At 40.2% G+C, this 20,652-nt stretch overlaps 1 protein-coding gene across 1 annotated transcript in view; it reads right to left on the reverse strand.

The window, feature by feature from the left end:
• Window positions 1–20,652, reverse strand: part of slc4a8 (solute carrier family 4 member 8) — a gene marked incomplete at both ends in the record, with an annotated part of 97,309 nt that overhangs the window by 51,314 nt on the left and 25,343 nt on the right. Inside the window, 7 exons of the mRNA XM_083971200.1 lie at window positions 536–623; window positions 719–876; window positions 4,451–4,533; window positions 7,317–7,493; window positions 12,361–12,521; window positions 16,840–16,975; window positions 18,476–18,631. Of these exons, the coding sequence (XP_083827326.1) occupies window positions 536–623; window positions 719–876; window positions 4,451–4,533; window positions 7,317–7,493; window positions 12,361–12,521; window positions 16,840–16,975; window positions 18,476–18,631 (959 nt within the window). The remainder of the gene's footprint in view (window positions 1–535; window positions 624–718; window positions 877–4,450; window positions 4,534–7,316; window positions 7,494–12,360; window positions 12,522–16,839; window positions 16,976–18,475; window positions 18,632–20,652) is intronic.

Consider the following 20,652-nt stretch of genomic DNA (forward strand, 5'->3'; position numbering starts at 1 on the left):
AAATAAGTCTATATTTCAAGCTTGTTTGCAGTGGAAGCTCCTCTTCCTGGTCCGTCCAAATCTCGCGAGATTTGCGCCGGCCTCAGTGCGATTACTGACCCTGGCGCGAGATTTGGACGGACCAGGAAGAGGAGCTTCCGCTCCAAACAAGCTTGAAATATTATATATAGAGACTTATTAAATTTTCTTTCGGAACAATTTCGCATTTCGGGGCTTCAATACTAGAGGGACATTACATACAAGCAGCATGGAGGTATTTGGATGTTTTTTGGTGTGTCTTTTTGTTACTACGACAGTTGGTATCCATTTGCAACCGTCATATGGACATGCACTGCTACGCCGAGACCCCCTGTAACTCAGAGAAGCCACGGAGGACTCTGAAACTTCTCCCAGCCCTTAGTCCACATGAGGGGGAGGAGATAATGAGTGACATTTCAATTTTGTGTGGATTATTCTTTTAAGAAGTGAAGCTCAGAGGTGAGATTTCATTTGCATGTGGAAAACCTGTGAAACTAGAGCCTCCTCCTCCTCGTACCTCATCTGTCATGATGGTTGCCATGGAGCGTCCGATCTCGTGGTACTGCTGAGCTTTTCCATCTGGGCCCAGGAGGATGAACAGGAACCTGAGATTTATCAGCAGACAGTTCTGATTATGTAAATGTTTCCTGTGTTATTGTATAATCTGATTTCCTGACTGCGGCTGCTGGCGGTCTTCTACCTGGTGGGGATGGGCACCTCGGTGAGGCCGCTGAGCAGCACGGCCGGGGAGAGGCGCACGAAGGCCACGATCGGCTGCTCCAGGAAATCCAGCTCTCCCACCAACACGTTGGAGGCCTCGGCTCCTTCTGGGATCTTCTTCATGAAGTGCATGTCCACCTGGGGAGACGGGACAGAAAGACTCCTTACTCCATAATGCACCAGCTAGAAACCTGAGGTCTCGAAACAGTTGAACACCTATTCTAGATGTTTATCGATGGTTAAATATTGGGATCAACAATTCTTTATTTAACACATTTCAAGTGATGATTTATATGGATGGTCTGTCAAAAAAAGGTATCCAAGATGTTGAACATGATTCTCATTATGGGAAAATAATATCATATACACAAGAATAAATGGAAAAACAGCAAACCATAAAGTGAAATGAAAAACTATATAACATCCCTAAAGGTATTATCGGAAGAAAATCAGTCTATAAATGATTTATATGAAACCATGTCAAAGTCTCTTGCTTCTCTTTATGTTACAATCCTGTGTTCTTTTACTATAATACGCTTTAAAGCACCTTTGTTCAAATGTCAACCCCTGTGATTATTTTACTTTTATTTTGTTTAATCTTGTTAATGTGTTATAATAATAAGCTTGTACTGTTTCAGATGCAAGCAATGTTTCCTCAAATTAGTTTTTGTAAATTGAATATGTACAATTGTAATGTGAAATAAAGTTTGAAAAAAAGCCATCAATGCCCCAATCAATCAATTTAATATTTTATCTTATTTTTTCTATCTTTTATACTGTAATATTTGGTTTTGATTGGTTGTGTCGTTTGGTTGTCACAATTTTTTTTTAGTTTTAAAGGGGAACTATGGATGTAAGTCATTGATTTAACCAGCAGTAGGACTCTGAAGCTGGTTAATTAAAGTAAAACTGTATCATTGTTAAGGTAAAAATCTTGCATAGTTCTCCTTTAATGTATCTTAAATCATTTATATCTGTAAAAGCACCTTGTAAAGATTTACCTACAGTATAGCGACAAATGTGCAGTATTTGCATATTATTGACACATATATGCATGAAAATTGAAATACAGTACATACATAATTTATCATTTCAGTGCCAGTGCAGCTTTAACTCTTGATCGATGTGACAAAAAATATTAATTCTTGAGTTCCTACAGTAGAAATGTCTTCAGTCTAATCTCAGTCCAGCTGCAGCCTCACACCACAGAAACCTGCAGTTAACGCGTCGGAGCAGAGACATTAAAGTGTGCACTGCACACATGCAGGAATTCAAAGTGGTGGTGGTTGTTATCAAAGGCGGGGGGAGGGGGGGGGGATACGAGTGCTCGTGGTGGATACAAAGGTAACTCCAGGTGTTGCGGGGTGCTCTTGAAGTTAAAAATATTTGTAGAGACGAAAAAAGCTGGCTGTGGTGGTGGTTGTTAATGGTTAAATCTATTGGTATTGATCAGCTGCTGTGTGATGCAGCTCCCCTGTTGTTTCCTAGGGGGCGCTGTGTGACTGGAGTTGATTTAGTCGAGGGGGAAAGCAAACATTCATCACAGATCTTAGCAGAGTGCGACAGCTGCAGGCACAGAGGTGACGGAGCTGAGCAATCTAATAAGACTACAGTTGTCAGATGTGTTACTGTAATCACATCTTCTCGTTTCCTGTTTGCATGTGCACAGAGGAACTGCTGCTTTATTTTACTTTATTTGATTATTTGGATGGGACAGTGCACATTAATGAACATAAAAACATGTAAATGAGACAATCATATGCCTCTATATGGCACAATCCTGCCATACGTATCGGGAAAAAGACTGTTTACTGGAAGCAATGGCTTATGAAAGGAATATGTAATGTAAATGACCTATACTCTGATAGAGTGTTTATTTCTTTTTCAGAAATTAAGAAAAAATACAATTTGGAAAGTAAAAATAATTTTTGGAAGTTCTTACAAATCAGAGACAGTATAACTAAGGGTCAACTCATTCAAGACAAGAATCCAGTGACGGAATTTCTTAAATTACCTGATATAACACGCAAGGCAGCTGTATTTTACAAAATCTTTAATGGGTTACAGGAAAACATCTGTCAAAATTTGAAATATGTCTGGCAGAAAGACCTAGGATTTGAATTGAATAATGAAACCTGGCTAAGAATATTAGCAAACTCAGGGAAATATATAAAGGAGGCTAGGGGGAAATTTACCCAGTACAAATTAATACATAGGTTTTATTTCACCCCATCTAAACTCTATAGAATGGGCCTGTTAGCTAATAATTTATGTTGGAAATGTCAAGAAGAAACAGGAACATACTTGCATGCTATTTGGGAGTGTAAATTCATTAACACATTCTGGGAAAAAAGTGCTTGAATATATAGGGAAATGGGTGGGGTTAACAATACCGATATCACCAAGATTGTGCCTACTGGGAGACCAAACAGAACTGCCCAATATACCAAAATATAACCTTGTAGTGATAAAGTTAGGGGTTGTTACAGCTGCTCCAATGATTCTCCGAGTATGGAAAAGTACATCCTCTCCAGATGTTAAAAAATGGATAGAGGTAATGTTGGAGGTTGTATCATATGAACACATGTTAGCCAGAATCAATGATGATGTGGATAATTTCAAGAGGTCATGGGACCGCTTTCTCAAATGTGATGACTGACTGCACTGATGTGAATGTAACTGATGAATGTTTAGATTGGTTGTTTCAAATATGAGCATTTATCATGGGCCGTTATACAATACTGTCTGCTTGTATATGTTTACATAAAAAATTAAATAAAAAACTTTAATGACAAAAAAAAAAAAAACATGTAAATGTGCCGGATTGTGTACTTATTGTCATAAGTGTTGGGTTAAAGTGACAAGTGCTAAACTGCAGGAGTGCATAGGTACCAGGTTGTATTGCACGATGCCCATTACACCCAGTTGCACAAGCAGAAGTGTGTAGATATTGCATGAAATGTAATACATAATTGTAATTATGTAAGTACTTCTAGAACCAAAATGACGTACACAAAAAACATTGTGTACAGTTAAAGCAGGAGTAATCGATATTTTTGTGTTAATATAAGTCTTAAATAGTTGTATCTTCCGACAGCAATCACTTCTATAGAGTGTTTGGTCTGAAACACGGGTCTGTCAGTCACTCTGCTCTGCTCTGAGCCGAGGAGAAAACTTTTCTGGTATCCTACAAGTTTTATCCAATGAGGAGAGAGAACGGCATAAAGGGGCGGTCCTCTCTGTGTGTGCAGCCAAGGGATGCGCGTGAATGTGGTGACGTATGGACGAGGACTGTTACGGTGCGTTCAAGGAAACTCGTAACTCGTGTTTTTCCGACCTGTGAAGTGGTACCAGTTCGATCTGGTACGAGTTCACGGGTCAGAAGTTACGAGTGGCCGTTATAGTGACTTTCACAGGTAAAACAGGTCGGAAAAACACGAGTGGGTTGCCTGGAACGCTACAAAGTCGTAAGTTGTGACTTGAAGCTGTAATTTACGGTTTCAAAAGCCTGCCTGGAATGCAGCATTAGCAAAAACGACCGGATCACTCACTTCTGCTTTAACTGAAAAATAAAAACTGGTTGCCCCGGCAGTTATTATATACAGGTCACAGGTGGTCACATGTCTGGTTTGCTTGTAACCATGCTTTTACAGTAGTTTTCCCCTGAACATGGTAAAAGTGCTGCTCTCCCTAATTGTGACGTCTGCTCTACCTTGCTGAGGTCCACCTGAGCACCGTCGTGTCCGCCACCGTTCTTGGACGGCTCTGCTGAAGGAGGAGGCTGAGGAGACGTGGCTGTGACAACAAGAGAGAGGAGGGGAGGAGGAGGAGGAGGAGGAGGAGGAGGAGGAGGAGGAGGAGGAGGAGGAGGGGGAGGAGGAGGAGAGATGGAGAGTTAGTGCATATATTTATTGGCCTGCCAACTGCAAAGTGAATTAGGAAGGCAGAAATGCTTAGCTGCTCATACATCGCCCCAATTGCTCAGAGAGGGACAGGAGAACGGTTTCTGGCACTCGGCCTCTGAACGAGCGTCACAGACACTTTGTTTTGTTGCTTTTAGTTTCTTCCTCTCTTCATTTGTTGTTCTCCCTCCATGAGATTTTTATTATAAGAAACAAAACTGTCTGACTAAAGAAAGAGAAAGTCAGATGTGATATTTATGCGATTATACACCGATGAGCCACAACGGTAAAAAAACACCTGTCTGATGTTGTGCAGGTGCTGAAACAGCTGTGACAGAGTCAGAGTCGGACGTGTCAGATGTTCGACTGTACAGAACACCAGGGAATCTGTCTCCATGAAGCAGGTGTGCTTGGTCCAGGTGGGTCGGATGTGTCCTGATAACACTGCAAAAACTCAAAATCTTTCTGAGAATATTTGTCTTATTTCTTGTCAAAATGTCTCATTTCTAGTCAAAACTAAACTCTTTTCACTTAAAATAAGACTCATCACCTAAAAATGAATTTCTTCTGAGATCATTTTCATTTGTTTCAAACAAATTTTCACTTGAAATAAGTAGAAAAATCTGCCAGTGAAAGGAAGTTTTTTGTGCTTGTAATAAGAAAGAAAAACTTGCTTGATTTTTCTACATATTTCAAGTTAAATATCCTTGAAAGAATTAAAAAGTGTCTAAAAACAAGCTACTTTTTAATGTGATGAGTCTTATTTTAAGTATAATGAGATTTGTTTTGACTAGAAATGACATTTTGACTAGAAATAAGACAAATATTCTTGGTAAGATTTTGAGTTTTTGCAGTGAAGATCCACATGAAAACCAGGACCCAGAGTTTCCCAACAGAACATAAACCAGAGCCTCACAGCAGCTCAACAGCTCGGCTTCTCCACATCGATCATCCTGCTGTCGTCTCCTCTGCAGGTTATTGCTGTCAGTCCACCCACGTGATGCTTTTTGGATTGGTTTAGTTTAGTTTTATGTTTATTTCAAACTCTTTTATAGCCAGACTATATCATTAAAATGTCTAGATGAAGGCTGTCTTTCAAACTGCCTCTGCACCAATAGGGTAGCGCTACGACCAATCAGAGCAAAGAGCAGGATGACGTTAGCCTGACAAGCCAATTAAAATGTATGTCGTCATGGCGTTAAGCCGCCCAACGACTCTCTAAACAGATAGAGCGCTGTGATTGGTGAACACAAACGGTGTTCCAGACTCAAAAAGTTCCTATGGCTCGTTTCTAGACCTACCTACGGAGCAAAGAGATTTGCTGCCGCTAGGGGGCAGCTAGATTTCTAGGCTAACTCTTTTATGTATTTTAATGTTTTTTAACTTAAAGCAGAAGTAAGCGGAATGATTGTGTTAATATAAGTCTTAAATAGTTGTATCTTCAGACAGCAATCACTTCTATAGAGTGTTTGGTCTGAAACACGGGTCTGTCAGTCACTCTGCTCTGCTCTGAGCCGAGGAGAAAACTTTCCTTGTATCCTACAGTACAACCTTTATCGAATGAGGAGAGAGAACGGCATAAAGGGGCAGTCCTCTCTGTGTGTGCAGCCAAGGGATGCGCGTGAATGTGGTGACGTAGGGACGAGGGCGGGGACTGCTAACTCCATCTGCTGACAGGAAGTTAGCCAAAACCACCGGATCACTTACTTCTGCTTTAACAAATCAAATAAAACATTTTTTTTTAAGTTTATAGAAAGAGGAAGATATGCTTTAGACCTTATTTTAAATTCCTTCATGTTTGGCCAGTGTTTCAGCTCCACATCCATCGATTGATTGATGTGAAAGAAGAAAAAGGATTCATCGTCCTGGTCCAGATCTGACAGTTTCCTGCTACACACAGTTTCCAACGTGTGCAACAAAACTGCAACTGCACTGTGAGTTCAATCAGCTTTGTGATCACAGCCAGCATCAACTTTTATCTGCAGTTTGTGCTGCTTTTCTCTGAGAACATCCCACAAAAAAAACTACAGTAACATTTTTGGACTTGCTCTGTTAAGTTTTCCTGATTCAAGATCAGATACCGTCGTTCCGACCATAAATGGCGATCGGGCGGCGTTATTCCCATAACTTTTTGCATAATTCAGTTATGTAGATCAAGAAAGATTAGTCTTTATTCAAACTGCTCATTTGTTTTTGTACATATAAAAATCTGAGTGTCATTCCCCCTCTCTTCTGCCTCCCCCTTTCCTGTCTATCTCTACTGTGTGCTATCAAATAAAGGCAAAAAGCCAAAAAATATACTTAAAAAAAAAAAAAATCTGAGTAATATAAACCTAATTTTATTGTTTAGATTCAACAAAGTTGGTCTTCATAGGAATTACTTTATTTTTTCTGTTAAATAAATAAATGAGAAATGATAATTCACTGCCAATAATTGCTGATAACACATTTTTTCTGTAGTTGAGATCTTGAACATAAGATTTTATTTATGAAATGTCCCTTTGTTTACTTTGCTTCTTTCATAAATGAATTAAAAACTAGACTTATTTGTGTAAACAAACTTAGAAATTTCATTGTTAATATCACAAATTCAAATTACGTTAAATTTACTTCACTTCAGATTCTTTTCTTTTCTTTTTACAGTGTACCCGTCGTCCTGACAACGGCTCCTCCCACCTGTGAGATGCGGCTCGGACTGTTTGCGCGTTCCCTCGGCGATGGAGCGCACGATGGGCATCAGGTTCTTCTTCTTCTCGTTCTGGTGGTGGTGTCTCTTCAGCAGAGCCTCGCGCACCTTCACCCGCACGCTGTCGTCCAGCTCGTGGGACGCCTCCTGGTGGTCCAGCACCATGTCTGCAACACAAAACACCACAAACACAAACACAATCAACTCATTCATATTAAACTGACATTATAGTCCAGGCAATCCAGCTCATTTTGGACCCCAAAATAGAACTAATTGTAACAGAATGTTTTTCACCGTACATCATTTCTATGAGGTGTCTAGAACAACATACTAAAAGTCCTAAGAAATCCTAGTTGGGGAAATATGTTAAATTCTCATCAATCAAGATTGATTTACTGTATAAAGCAGGGGTTCTCAACTAGTCTCACTCTGGGCTCCACATTGTCCCATGGTCATTAAGTTGCGACCCACTTTTATAGAATTCAAACCAAGAATTTTTTAAAAGCCTTTAAAAACTAATTTAGCTCTTTATTGAGCAAAGTGCATTCAGGGCACATGAATGAAACTGAGGAGGACCATGACAACTGCATGTACATAAGTTAATTAAAAAATATCAAACTGCACAAAATGGAGACCAACAAAATGATATATTTGACTTCTAATGCATCTCTGCATTCAGAGCATATTCACAAAAGTGAATAAATAACAAATTGCACAAAATAAAGACCCACAAAACAAGGTATTTTCACTGCATTCAGGCCACATTAATAAGAAACTGATATCTTTGCATTCAGAGCAAATAATAAGAAACTGAGGAGGAGCATTACAACTGCATGTGTTCACGTGTCTCGTGCCTTTCAAAATAAGTTATTTTTCAAAATAAAAGACATGTCCAACATCAGATGTGCATTAAATATTATTTACTTTTTTGACCAGCTGTCCGCGACCCATCCAGAACGGGTCCGCGACCCACTTTTGGGTCCCGACCCACCAGTTGAGAACCACTGGTATAAAGTCTATGGTGCCAATAAGGCCATACAACAATACACCCCAATGGGGCTTTTTTTTTTTTTTCCTTTACTCCTACCACAATGAAACTTTACATAATGAAAGTCTCCATGAAATGTAACATTTTTTGTATTACAAGTTTCTTTTAAAATGAATTTGAATATGTAAATGAGCAATACACTAATGGAATATGCCCAAAATACACCCGAATAGGCTTGTTTTTTTCTCCCTTTACTCCTACGACAATGAAACTTTACACAATGAAAGTAGACATGAAAAGTAACATTTTTTCTATTAAAAGTTTCTTGGAAAATGAATCTGAATATGCAAATGAGCTCAACACTAACTGAGTTATGGTCAAGAAGCCATAAAGCCGCAAGCAGCAAAATACACTTATTTTGCCTGGACTATAAACAACCTTGTTAGTAAAAAAAAGGAATTTCTAATGGCTCAACGTCAAGAACTATTTGTTTTTCCTTTAATTGCTGCGTTGGGGATGAATATGCAGTAATCTGCTCAGACTGGGGGTCGATATGTAAACGCTCAGCGCAGAGCAGAGCAGAGCTGCGTGTTGGACGGGTTGGGTCAATATGCGTCTAACACATCTGGTCATGTGGGACTGTGGTGAATAATCAGCATCTCTACATCTCTCTTTCTCTCTCTCTACTGCTGCACTCCTTTTTTTGCTGAGTCAGCACTGGATCTTTCCTTCCTTCATTCTCTCCTTTCCTTCTGCAAAGTCAATCAGCTTCACACACACACACACACACATACGCTGCGGTGCCTTCATTTATTCCGAGCACACTTCAAGGCCAGTGCTAATGTGTTGGCTCATAATCAGCCATGTTAATAAGGACAGTGACACAAAGGAGCCTCGGCTTCAATGGGGAAAAAAAAGAAAAAAAAAAGAAAACTCAGCCTGTCGATCTAATGGAGTCTCCATTTCCTCTTCACAGACTGAGAGATGGATCCAGTTATTTTTAATGTGAGACGATAACAAGTGATCAACCTCCTCCAGTCTGTCAGGATTCATGCTCTAATATCACAGTGATCAGAGAGCTGGTGCACAGTGCACACACACTGCAGTTGTTGCTTTTATTTATATTTTTATATTTCAAGTAAGTTACTTTTTATTCTGATTACAATGTTATTTGTCAAATATCAGACTTTGGTGGGACAATAGGGACATTCTGATAAGGTATCGATGGACAGATTGATTGATTGATTGACCAACTGTGGTGAGCGTGGTGTCTTGTTGTGAACTTGTCCACGAAAGCGTTTTGGAGTTTTGGGATTTTGTATTTGATGAGTTTGATGAGGGAAACCAAGAAATCCCATGAGCCTCCGTAGCGTAGCTCTGAGCAGCTCACGGCTCTGCTCCACCGTTCTAAAAACAGCTTGCACCGACAATTAAAGGTAACAAACCTACTGCTATGACTATAGGGATTATGGCAATGGGCCAATTTGCCAAAATGTTGAACTATCCCTTTAAGTTTGACAGTGGTTGGCAGGTAAGCGGCAGCAACACTGTCACTGAACGCAGCATCTTCTTATTTTTTCTATTTCATGCTTGACAATCAACAGTAATCATCAGCTGAGGGTCAGAGCAGCAGTTTGTTCTTCCACTTTGGTTTTCCTCCAAAAATAACCAATTAAATAAATGACAAAACTTTTTCTTTTTCGTCTTCTAACCATGCTGGCTCGGATTCAGAGAGTCCAGGTGCTGCTGGCAGCAGGAGTCACATGGAGAAGAGAGGGAGGAGGAGAGAAGAAGAGGTGGAAGAGAGATGGAGGAGAAGAGGAGGAAGAAACGACCGACGGCAACAACAACAACAAGGCTGTTTCTATTATAAACCTGTCACAGTGTGACCATGAGGAAGACGGAGAGATGGAGCGTGACCAGGCTGGTGTTATCCCTGTGTGTGTCTGTGTGTCTGTGTGTGTGTAAATGATGTCATGTACATAAATAAATTAATGCATTTGCACATCAGAGACTAACCTGTGTCGGTGTCAGTGTGTGTGTGTGTGTGTGGAGTGTTTTGGTCATATTTACACTCATGGACTTACCCAGTCACTTGTGTATAGTTAATTGCACACTTGCATGCAAATGAGTGTGTTCTTCTGTGTGTAGACTTTATGTAAATCAGGTTCAGCAGAAGTTCAGAGAGCTTCTTGGATCAGCTGCGTTACTCCAGTTAAACACTGTAGAGATAAAGACGCTCACACACGGCGCAGCGTAGTGTAGTGTAGTGTAGTGTAGTGTAGTGTGACCCTGCACAATCAAACGTTTGTGCTGCTACAGAGTTGTTTTAGAGGGAAATACAGAGACTGCTTGATGAAAAACTGTCCCTGAAGGCAACGTGCATCAGTGGTTTTGCATGAATTTCCCTCTAAAACAACTCTGTGTGGTAACGTTGTGTTATTATCTCATAGCGTGGTGAATGTGCAGGTCACAACTTGTCCACCAGAGCGTTGTGGAGTTGTTGGATTGTGTATTTGATGAGTTTGATGAGGGAAACCAAGAAATCCCATAATGAGCCTCCGTAGCGTAGCTCTGAGCAGCTCACGGCTCTGCTCCGCCGTTCTAAAAATAGCTTGCACCGACAATTACAGTAAAGGTGTTCAGAAATGGCCGTTTGTCCTGTTTGTCGCGCCTCCTTCTACGAGTTTCCATGAGTTGCCGCACAAGTTTACCCGAGTAAGGAAAACGAATGTGTGTGTGCGTGTCTCAGACGTTTGATTGACGGATGATAGATCCAATATCAGTGGCTGATGAATCATGTGCAGCGTGACGCATAATTCGTGCGCCTGTATTATCCAATGCGGAAAGAACTACCCCACTTTTATCCTGGATTTACTCGAAAATAGAATTTTGCACAAAGTTTGGGCTACATTGTCTGATAGATGAGGTATTACACTAATGTTAAGACTCACAGTGGGCTCAAATTCATATTTCTTTTCTGTACAGCTTTAAAGGTAACGAACCTACTGCTATGACTATAGGGATTATGGCAATGGGCCACTTTGCCAAACTTTAACCTGAATATTGCATGTATTCTGCATGTAATTGTATCCTCAACATGTCCTGAGTGAGGGGAAAAGAAGCCCAAAAGAATCCCATCAGGGGAAAGTTTAGAAAAACACCCAAATATAGCCCATTAATACACTAATAATTATTTTTCTCACATGAATAGGGTAAAATTTTTAACCTTTAGATATCTCCATGAAAATTACTGAGTTGATAACTTACATTAAGGCAAACAAAAAATGTATTACAAGTTTTTTGAAATTCTTTGTTAACATGAGCAAATTTGCATAGATTTGCATAAATGCCACCGTTTTGACGGCACATGTATATAAAGGTGCTGTGGTGGTACCAGCATGAAAATAGGAATGAGTTGACTCCAGAGGATCCTAAAGGGACCTGTGTATTGTCTTGAAACTTCGGACCAAGTCACAGAGTTTACTTTCACTTTCGTCAGCTTACCAACTGTAGCAAGCGACGGATTCTTGAAAAATTGCAGTCATCTTGAAATTTCAAGTGGTTTCTTGTCGGCTGACCGATGGAGTCAACTCATTCCAATTTTCATGTTGGTACCACCACGGCACCTTTATATATACCCAATACCCATGCAGTCAAAACGGTGGAATTTATGCAGATTTATGCAAATGTGCTCATGTTAACAAAGAATTTCCAAAAACTTGTAATACATTTTTTGTTTGTCTTAATGTAAGTAATCAACTCAGTCATTTTCATGGTGATATCTAAAGGTTAAAAATTTTCACGTGAGAAAAATAAGCGTATTGAATGGGATATATTTGGGTCTTTTTCTAAACTTTCCCCTAGTGGGATTCTTCAGGGCTTTTTTTCCCTCACTCAGGACATGTTGAGGATACAAAATCAGTTGAGTTTGCTTCTGTTGCAATTTGTTCAACGTTGACCCCTTTTTTGGCTTAAAATTACGTCCTATGAGCTCGTTTGTGATTGGACATGAAGCTCTGGTTCTGACGAGTTTGACGTCTCACCGGCGATCTCTTCGATGCAGTCGGCGTGCATGTCGAGCAGCACGCTGCCGTTGATGATGCAGCTGCGGAGCTCGAACAGGCTGTGCAGGGACAGCGTGGCCACGTACGGCTTGCTCCACCGCTCACCGCCGTCCTCCACGTCCTCCTCAAACTTCAGCCACCTGGAACAGACACACAAGAGTTAGTTTGAAGTGTTCGTAGCTACATTTATCCACTTTTAGTCACTCAGAGCATAAAAACTATTGGTCGAATTACAACTTAAAACTTTGAAACTGGTTTTAAATGTGAGGAGATTGAGCTGCAGAGGAGGGTTAGGAGGTTAGAGGGTTGGCAGCAAACAGCCCTCTGCATAAATGTACAAAGAATCATTGCAAATGATGAATAATAAATTATATCAAGCGTCATCTTTAATTCAGAAGAAGCCAGGAATTTACATTTCATTTGAACATTTAATAAGACGTTCTTGTTTTTTTTTTGTTGCATTGTTATCGGCGCTTCTAACAAGAATAAAGCCGGTACTAAATCTGTTTGCAGTTTTCTTCTCTTTTTCTATCTTCTATTAATCTCATGATGGCTCTGTCTGTCGTTGCCTGAGGTTCACTGTCTCTGTATAAAGAGCTGTTGTACTTTCTACGTCGGCTCTTTTAAGATTCACTACAGGCAGATGATCCGACCTGAGGACTTTGCAGAAGAAGTGTTTCCTCCCTGCACAAACATAAATCAGCTTCACATTATTTACATTGATTTTAAAACCGTTTTTTCTCTCTGGAAAAAAATCCTTCGACATAAATGTCAACCACAGACGAGGGAGACGTCTGACATCAGGCTGTGATTCTGAGATTTGACATTTGATCAGCAACGAACCAACAAAAACGAATGAACATTGTCACAATAATTTACTGTATTGCTGACTCTGTACACAGCTTGCTATGGACAACCTTCAACACTCCTTCAATCATTTGCAGAAAGCTCTCATCAAACTTAAACTTGTATTAAATTCAAATAAAACAAAATTCATGCTATTCACTAGATCCAAAAACACAGAATATAACCGCCTGCACCTATCTACGCTAAATGGCTCTACTATTCATAGTGGGGCTGCTTAAGTCCATTTTTGAGCCGAATCGTTCACTTCATGGTACAAACACCAAATTTGGTACAAATGATGTCCAGGACATACCTTCTAATAAAAGTACGTTGCCCAGCTGAAAATCCAAGAGGGCCGCCAGTTTTCAAGATGGCCGCCTCGTCAAACGCCAAAAAAAGGTTTTCGAGGTAGAACTTGAATTAACAGAAGAATGTTAATGATCCAAGCATCAAAATGAATGTATTATGACTGGAATAACTCGATGGTGTCAATTGAATTCCAATATGGCCACCAATTTTCAAGATAATGGCTATTAAATGACTAAAAAGTAGCGTTTTCGCGTTTTTTCTTCAGTTTTCTGCAATGATCTTAAGTGAAAATCTGCAGAATTCTGAGGGATGTGTTTTTTGTGTGAATCATTTGTGAAAATGTGTCCAAACTTTTGACTGTCACTCACCACACACACACACACACACACACACATGCACACGCACACACTACACACACTACAATACTACAACTAACTAAACTTCTAGTTGAGTCTATACAGGGGCTTATTAGATAGCATTTGGGACACTAAAGTATACTACAACTACAGTGAGTACACCACTACAACAGTTAGTAAACTACAACTACAGTTAGTACACTACAAGCTGACACTGAACCCCATGCTGAGTCTCACAGCAGTGATGTCACCAGTGTGCCCTGGTAAAGAACGCTTGTGTTGCTGTATGTGTGTGTGTGTGTGCGTGTGTGTGTGTGTGTGTGTGGTGAGTGACAGTCAAAAGTTTGGACACATTTTCACAAATGATTCACACAAAAAACACATCCCTCAGAATTCTGCAGATTTTCACTTAAGATCATTGCAGAAAACTGAAGAAAAAACGCGAAAACGCTACTTTTTAGTCATTTAATAGCCATTATCTTGAAAATTGGTGGCCATATTGGAATTCAATTGACACCATCGAGTTATTCCAGTCATAATACATTCATTTTGATGCTTGGATCATTAACATTCTTCTGTTAATTCAAGTTCTACCTCGAAAACCTTTTTTTGGCGTTTGACGAGGCGGCCATCTTGAAAACTGGCGGCCCTCTTGGATTTTCAGCTGGGCAACGTACTTTTATTAGAAGGTATGTCCTGGACATCATTTGTACCAAATTTGGTGCTTGTACCATGAAGTGAACGATTGCCAATTCATGATATGGTGGTGAATCTTGGCCCAGAGAAATCCAGTGGCATGCTGTTCTTCCATGCCTTCACTGGCTGCGATGTTGTGTCAGCTTTCCGTGGTAAAAGCAAGAAAAGTGCATGGCAAGCATGGGAGGTTTGCCCTGAAGTTAGTCCTGTCTTCAAAAAGCTCAGCCAATACCCACCTATCATAGAAGATGCAGACCTCAACATCCTTGAGAAGTTTGTCATCACCATGTATGACAAGCAAAGTACTACATGCAAGGTTGATGAGGCAAGACTGGACTTGTTTGCTCGGAAGCAAAGGTCTTATGATGCCATTCCACCAACAAGCGCATCCCTCGTTCAGCATGTGAAACGGTCTGCTTTCCAAGCTGCCTGCATATGGGGCCAAGCAACAGTGTGCAAAATGCAAACTGAAAGTCCTGCCAACTGGGGCTGGCAAAAAGATGGTCAGATCTGGCAAGTTCTCTGGACAACCCTTCCACCCATTGCTCAGACTTGTGAGCAGTTGACAAAATGTGGCTGCAAGACTGAATGCCAAGGACGATGCAAATGCTATCGCTTCGGCCTGAAGTGCACACAGTTGTGTGCCTGTGCATGTGAGGGCTAAGAAAATAGAACAACCAAGTTTAGGTTGAATGTTTGAGTTGGATATTTGTATTATTATTTTTTAAGTTATGTTGATTCAAGTTCTGGATCGTAAAACATGCAGCCTATGCTTTGACACCTTTTCTGTGTTTTTATACCGTTATCTAAAAATTAAAAAAAAAAAAAAAAAAATAGCCTATACAAAAAAAAAAAAAAAAAAATGGGGGAGACAAAGACAGCCTCTACGTGGCCTCCCCTACAAGTAGCTTACAGGTCCAAAAGCTTTAAGTGAAACTAATGTCTTTGTTTGTGAGTGTTTTTTTCATTTAATTCGCATTGTATCATCATAATATTCAATAATTTTGATTTTCTAAATGCAGAGTTGTATTTCTCATGTGCAAAAACACATATTTCAATGTATAAACCATCAGAATAGGACTATTCAATCAAAATATAGTTCAAACGCTGTTTCAAACCACTTCGAATGGCGGCCATCTTGAAAAATGGTGGCCACTTTGTTTGTTCAAGTGGGCAACGTACTTTTATGAGATAGTAGGTCCAAAAGCACTTGTGTACCAAATTTGGCGCTTGTACCACAAAGTGAACGATTTTTCATTAATGTGCTCCACTATCAGAGAGTCACTGAGTTTAAATATCTAGGTATCTGGCTTGATGAAAAATTCACTTTTAAATTTCACATAGACAATCTCACTAGCAAACTTAAAAATTGGCTTCTTTTTCAGAAATAAATCTATTTTCCCTATGATCTGCAGAAAGAGGATTGTTGAAGCTGTCTTTATGCCAGTGTTGGACCATGGTGATATTATTTATAGGAATGCTGCCCCTTCAACTCTTTCACCTCTAGATGTGGTCTATCACTCTGCTCTTAGATTCATTACCGGTGATACAGTAGTTATAGCACTCATCATTGTAATCTGTACACAAAAGTAGGTTGGCCTTCCCTGTCAGAAAGACACAACAATCACTGGCATCTCTTCATCTTTAAAGCCATTACTGAAAAACTCCCACCATACATTACAACACTGTTAGATTTAAATCAAGGTTCATATTCAACTCGCTCCAATGACTGGCTTACTTTTAAAGTCCCCCGGGTACAAACTGAACTTGGTAAATCTGCATTTTGCTATGATGCCCCTGTACTGCCGCCTGGAACGATCTTCAACTCACACTTAAAATTAATGCTCCTCCATCCTATCAACATTATAAAAATATCATCTCAAACCTCTTTACCACAGTCTGTAACTGTTTTAAAATTTTGTAATGAATCAGCTGTATTTAACTTTTGTAACTGTGTTTTATCCTATGCTGTGCATTGTGTTTTGCTTTGAATATTGCTGTGATCTCGACGACATTGCAAATGAGCGTAAAACCTCAATGTCCTTTCAAGAATAAATAAAGGTTTGAACATTGTCACCTCGTGTTCATTTCTCCCTCTGGAGCGCTGTGCCTGCAGTAAACCGACCGGGAAACGATCCTCTAAGCTTTTAGTACATGTAACTACTCTCACACTTTTTCCTAGAAGCAGCACCGCGCCATGGAGCTGACAGAGACTTTATTGTTGCCGACGGCTCCCGGAGGAGATCCTGACCTGGCTGTTTCCTTCCACTCAGCATCCTTGCCTTCCTTCACACAGATCTCGTCCAGCTCGGTGAACAGCTCGTGGGCCACATGTTCAGCATCCTCCTCTGTGCCCAGGATGAACTGGACCCTCTGGGACGGCGTGTCTGACGAGGTGAGAGGATGAGAGGATGAGAGCTGAACTGAAACAGGCTTCAACAAACACACACAATCCTGTTTATCTTTGTCTTTACATCCCATTTAAATGACTCTTCTCTCTACAGGAGAATATAACTACGTTGAGAAGCTTCTTCCAACACTGCAAAAACTCAAAATCTTACCAAGAATATTTGTCTTATTTCTAGTCATAATGTAATTTCTAGTCCAAACAAATCTCATCATACTTAAAATAAGACTCATCACATAAAAAGTAGCTTGTTTTTAGACACTTTTTACTTCTTTCAAGCATATTTTCACTTGGGATAAGTAGAAAAATCTGATAGTGGAGCAAGTTTTTCGTTCTTATTACAAGAACAAAAAACGTCCTTTCTCTGGCAGATTTTTCAATTTATTTCAAGTGAAAATTAGTTTGAAACAAGTGAAAATTATCTAAAAACAAGTTCATTATTACGTGATGAGTCTCATTTTAAGTGAAAAGAGATTAGTTTTGACTAGAAATGAGACATTTTGACAAGAAATAAGACAAATATTCTTGGAAACATTTTGAGTTTTTGCAGTGAAAGCACTAACATTGAACACACGTCTAAAATCTTTACTGTACAACTGGTTAATGTGTTCTTATACGACTCCAGTTAAACAGAATGAATTCAACAGTGCCATACCAGATGTTTACATAAAATGTGACAAGGAAAAGGGCACGATTTCCCACTGTTTGTGGCGGCAGTGTGCTCAAATAAAGACTTTCTTGGGTTAAAGTTTAACAGCGTATTGAGGAACACAGCTCCTTTTTATTTTATTGTGTTTGTTAGGTGAGTGGAGGTTTGTTCTGCGTGGTTTGGGGCAGTAGCAATTATGTGTTAATATGTTTGGGAATAAATAAATGTGATTGTTGGAATAATAAAAAAAAAAAAGACTGTTCTGCTTCCAGATAATAAACACAGTCAAACATATATGAGCACACTCTCACGTACACAAATGCCTCTGACAACATGATGCTGCACACACTAGTTCCTACACTTCGGTGGTTAATTAGTGGACATGTCAATTTCACCCTGGAGTGCTTTATGCGTGTGTGTGTGTGTGTGTGTGTGTGTGTGTGTGTGTGTGTGTGTGTGTGTGTGTGTGTGTGTGTGTGTGTGTGTGTGTGTGTGTGTGTGTGTGTGTGTGTGTGTGCGCGCGTGCGTGCGTGTGTGTGTGCGTGCCTTAATGCCTACAGTATTGACAGGCTTTGTGTAGCATCCACTAACTATCCTGTAGGTTTCACACGGAGCTGCTCTCAACTCACAAACAGACGAGATGACGTGTGAGATTTAAAGAAAGCAGCACTGTGAGGAAAAGGTTAACCTAACAAGAGTGTGTGTGTGTGTGTGTGTGTGTGTGTGTGTGTGTGTGTGTGTGTGTGTGTGTGTGTGTGTGTGTGTGTGTGTGTGTGTGTGTGTGTGTGTGTGTGTGTGTGTGTGTGTGTCTGTGTGTGTGTGTTGTGTTACCATGAGAGGCGGTGGTTGTGTCCGTTCCCTCGCTCTGTTGCGTTGCGCTGCTGCTTCCTGCTCGTTTGTCTCTCTTGCGGTGCCGGGAGCCGTGGGGCTTGTGGTGACGGTGGCTCTGCCTCGGCATCCGCACGCCCACGAACAGCGTCCGATGGCCTGGACACGAGACAGAGAGGTTGTGTTAATGTTTCTACACACTCTCACTCTTATTCTTCCTTTACTGTTGTTTCTCTTGTCATTTTTTTTTTACGATAATATAATTGTTATCATCTCCTTTGCCCCTCAGATTTACATTTACGTTCTTTATTGTTAAAAGGATAGTTCAACATTTTGTCAAATTGGCCCATTGCCATAATCCCTATAGTCATAGCAGTAGGTTCGTTACCTTTAATTGTCGGTGCAAGCTGTTTTTAGAACGGTGGAGCAGAGCCATGAGCTGCTCATGGGATTTCTTGGTTTCCCTCATCAAACTCATCAATACACAATCCAACAACTCCACAACGCTCTGGTGGACAAGTTGTGAGCTGCACATTCACCACGCTATGAGATAATAACACAATGTTACCAGACAGAGTTGTTTTAGAGGGAAATTCATGCAAAACCGCTGATGCACGTTGCCTTCAGGGACAGTTTTTCATCAACAGTCTCTGTATTTCCCTCTAAAACAACTCTGTGTGGTAACGTTGTGTTATTAAGATAAGATAAGATAAGATAATACTTTATTGTCAGATCACTCTGAAATTTGTCTTGCGTCCCATGACGTCCAAGTTTCACACAAATAATAACAAAATACAAAAACACACATTTACAAAAAGCATAAATGTTACCCTCAAAGGTCACATTTAAAGAGAAACACAAACTACCTCCTAACTCCATTCACAACATAAATCCAACATTACAATGTGTCTTGGTGCAACACCCAGTGCTCAGTCTGTACATGAACCCTAGTCTACTTAGAGACCAAACTCTGATTTAACAGTTTGACAGACTGAGGGACAAAAGAGTTCCTCAGTCTGTTCAGTCGAGCTATTATCTCACAGCGTGGTGAATGTGCAGGTCACAACTTGTCCACCAGAGCGTTGTGGAGTTGTTGGATTGTGTATTTGATGAGTTTGATGAGGGAAACCAAGAAATCCCATAATGAGCCTCCGTAGCGTAGCTCTGAGCAGCTCACGGCTCTGCTCCACCGTTCTAAAAACACCTTGCACCGACAATTAAAGGTAACGAACCTACTGCTATGACTATAGGGATTATGGCAATGGGCCAATTTGCCAAAATGTTGAACTATCCCTTTAAAGTTTCTATCCATCCATTAAAAATACAAAAAACAGCCATAAAGTTTCTGCACAGTTCAGTTACTGCGTGTTCTTCTTATCTCTTATATATCTGTCTGATGAGCTTCTCTCTGAACTGCGTAGATTTAAATATCGATACATAAATAAGGACGAGGTCCATTTAGACAAAGAAACTCACAAAATAAACCACATTTTTCTGTTTTGGTCTCTTAACCAATGGAGATCCCAAACCAAAACATCCTGCCTGTTCTGTATGAATACAGCTTTCTCTTTGGCCTTCAGAGATTTGTGAGTCACTTCATCTATTGAATATAAAAGTTCTTGGGTTTTTGGAGTTTCAACTTCACAAAAGGCTTTTTAGAATTTTGTGACAACTTCCATAGAAACAAAACCTTGTCCAAACATTTAATCCCATCTAATAATTCAGTCTAATAACGTCCATATCCTACACTGTCCTGTATAATTGTATGTCTAATTCACTGGTTTGTTGTGTTTGTGTGCTTTTCATCCACACAAATAAATAGTTATTTCATCCTCCTCGGGGCTAAATCTGTCCTCTTCCTGCTGCCGAGATGGAAAAACTGAGAAAGTAAAGGCAGAGTAAAAGAGAAGAGAATGAGGTGAAGGATCAAATGTGAGCTGAACAAGAGAGTGAAAGTGTTAAAGTGAGAGAAAGAGACAGAGAAACAGAGAGAGAGAGAGACAGAAACAGACAGAGAGGTGCTGGTCTGAATCTCCACAGGGAGATATCTGGGAACAACAGTTTCTGCTTCCTGCCCCACATTAGTCTGGAAACCGCTGCCATCTGTAATTATCATCAGTGCATTCAGTGTGAGAGTGTTCAACATGCTGCGATAACCAGAGGCTCAACGTGTGTGTGTG

The sequence above is a fragment of the Trachurus trachurus genome (assembly GCF_905171665.1).
Source record: "Trachurus trachurus genome assembly, chromosome: 5".
In the NCBI taxonomy this organism is placed as follows: Eukaryota; Metazoa; Chordata; class Actinopteri; order Carangiformes; family Carangidae; genus Trachurus; species Trachurus trachurus.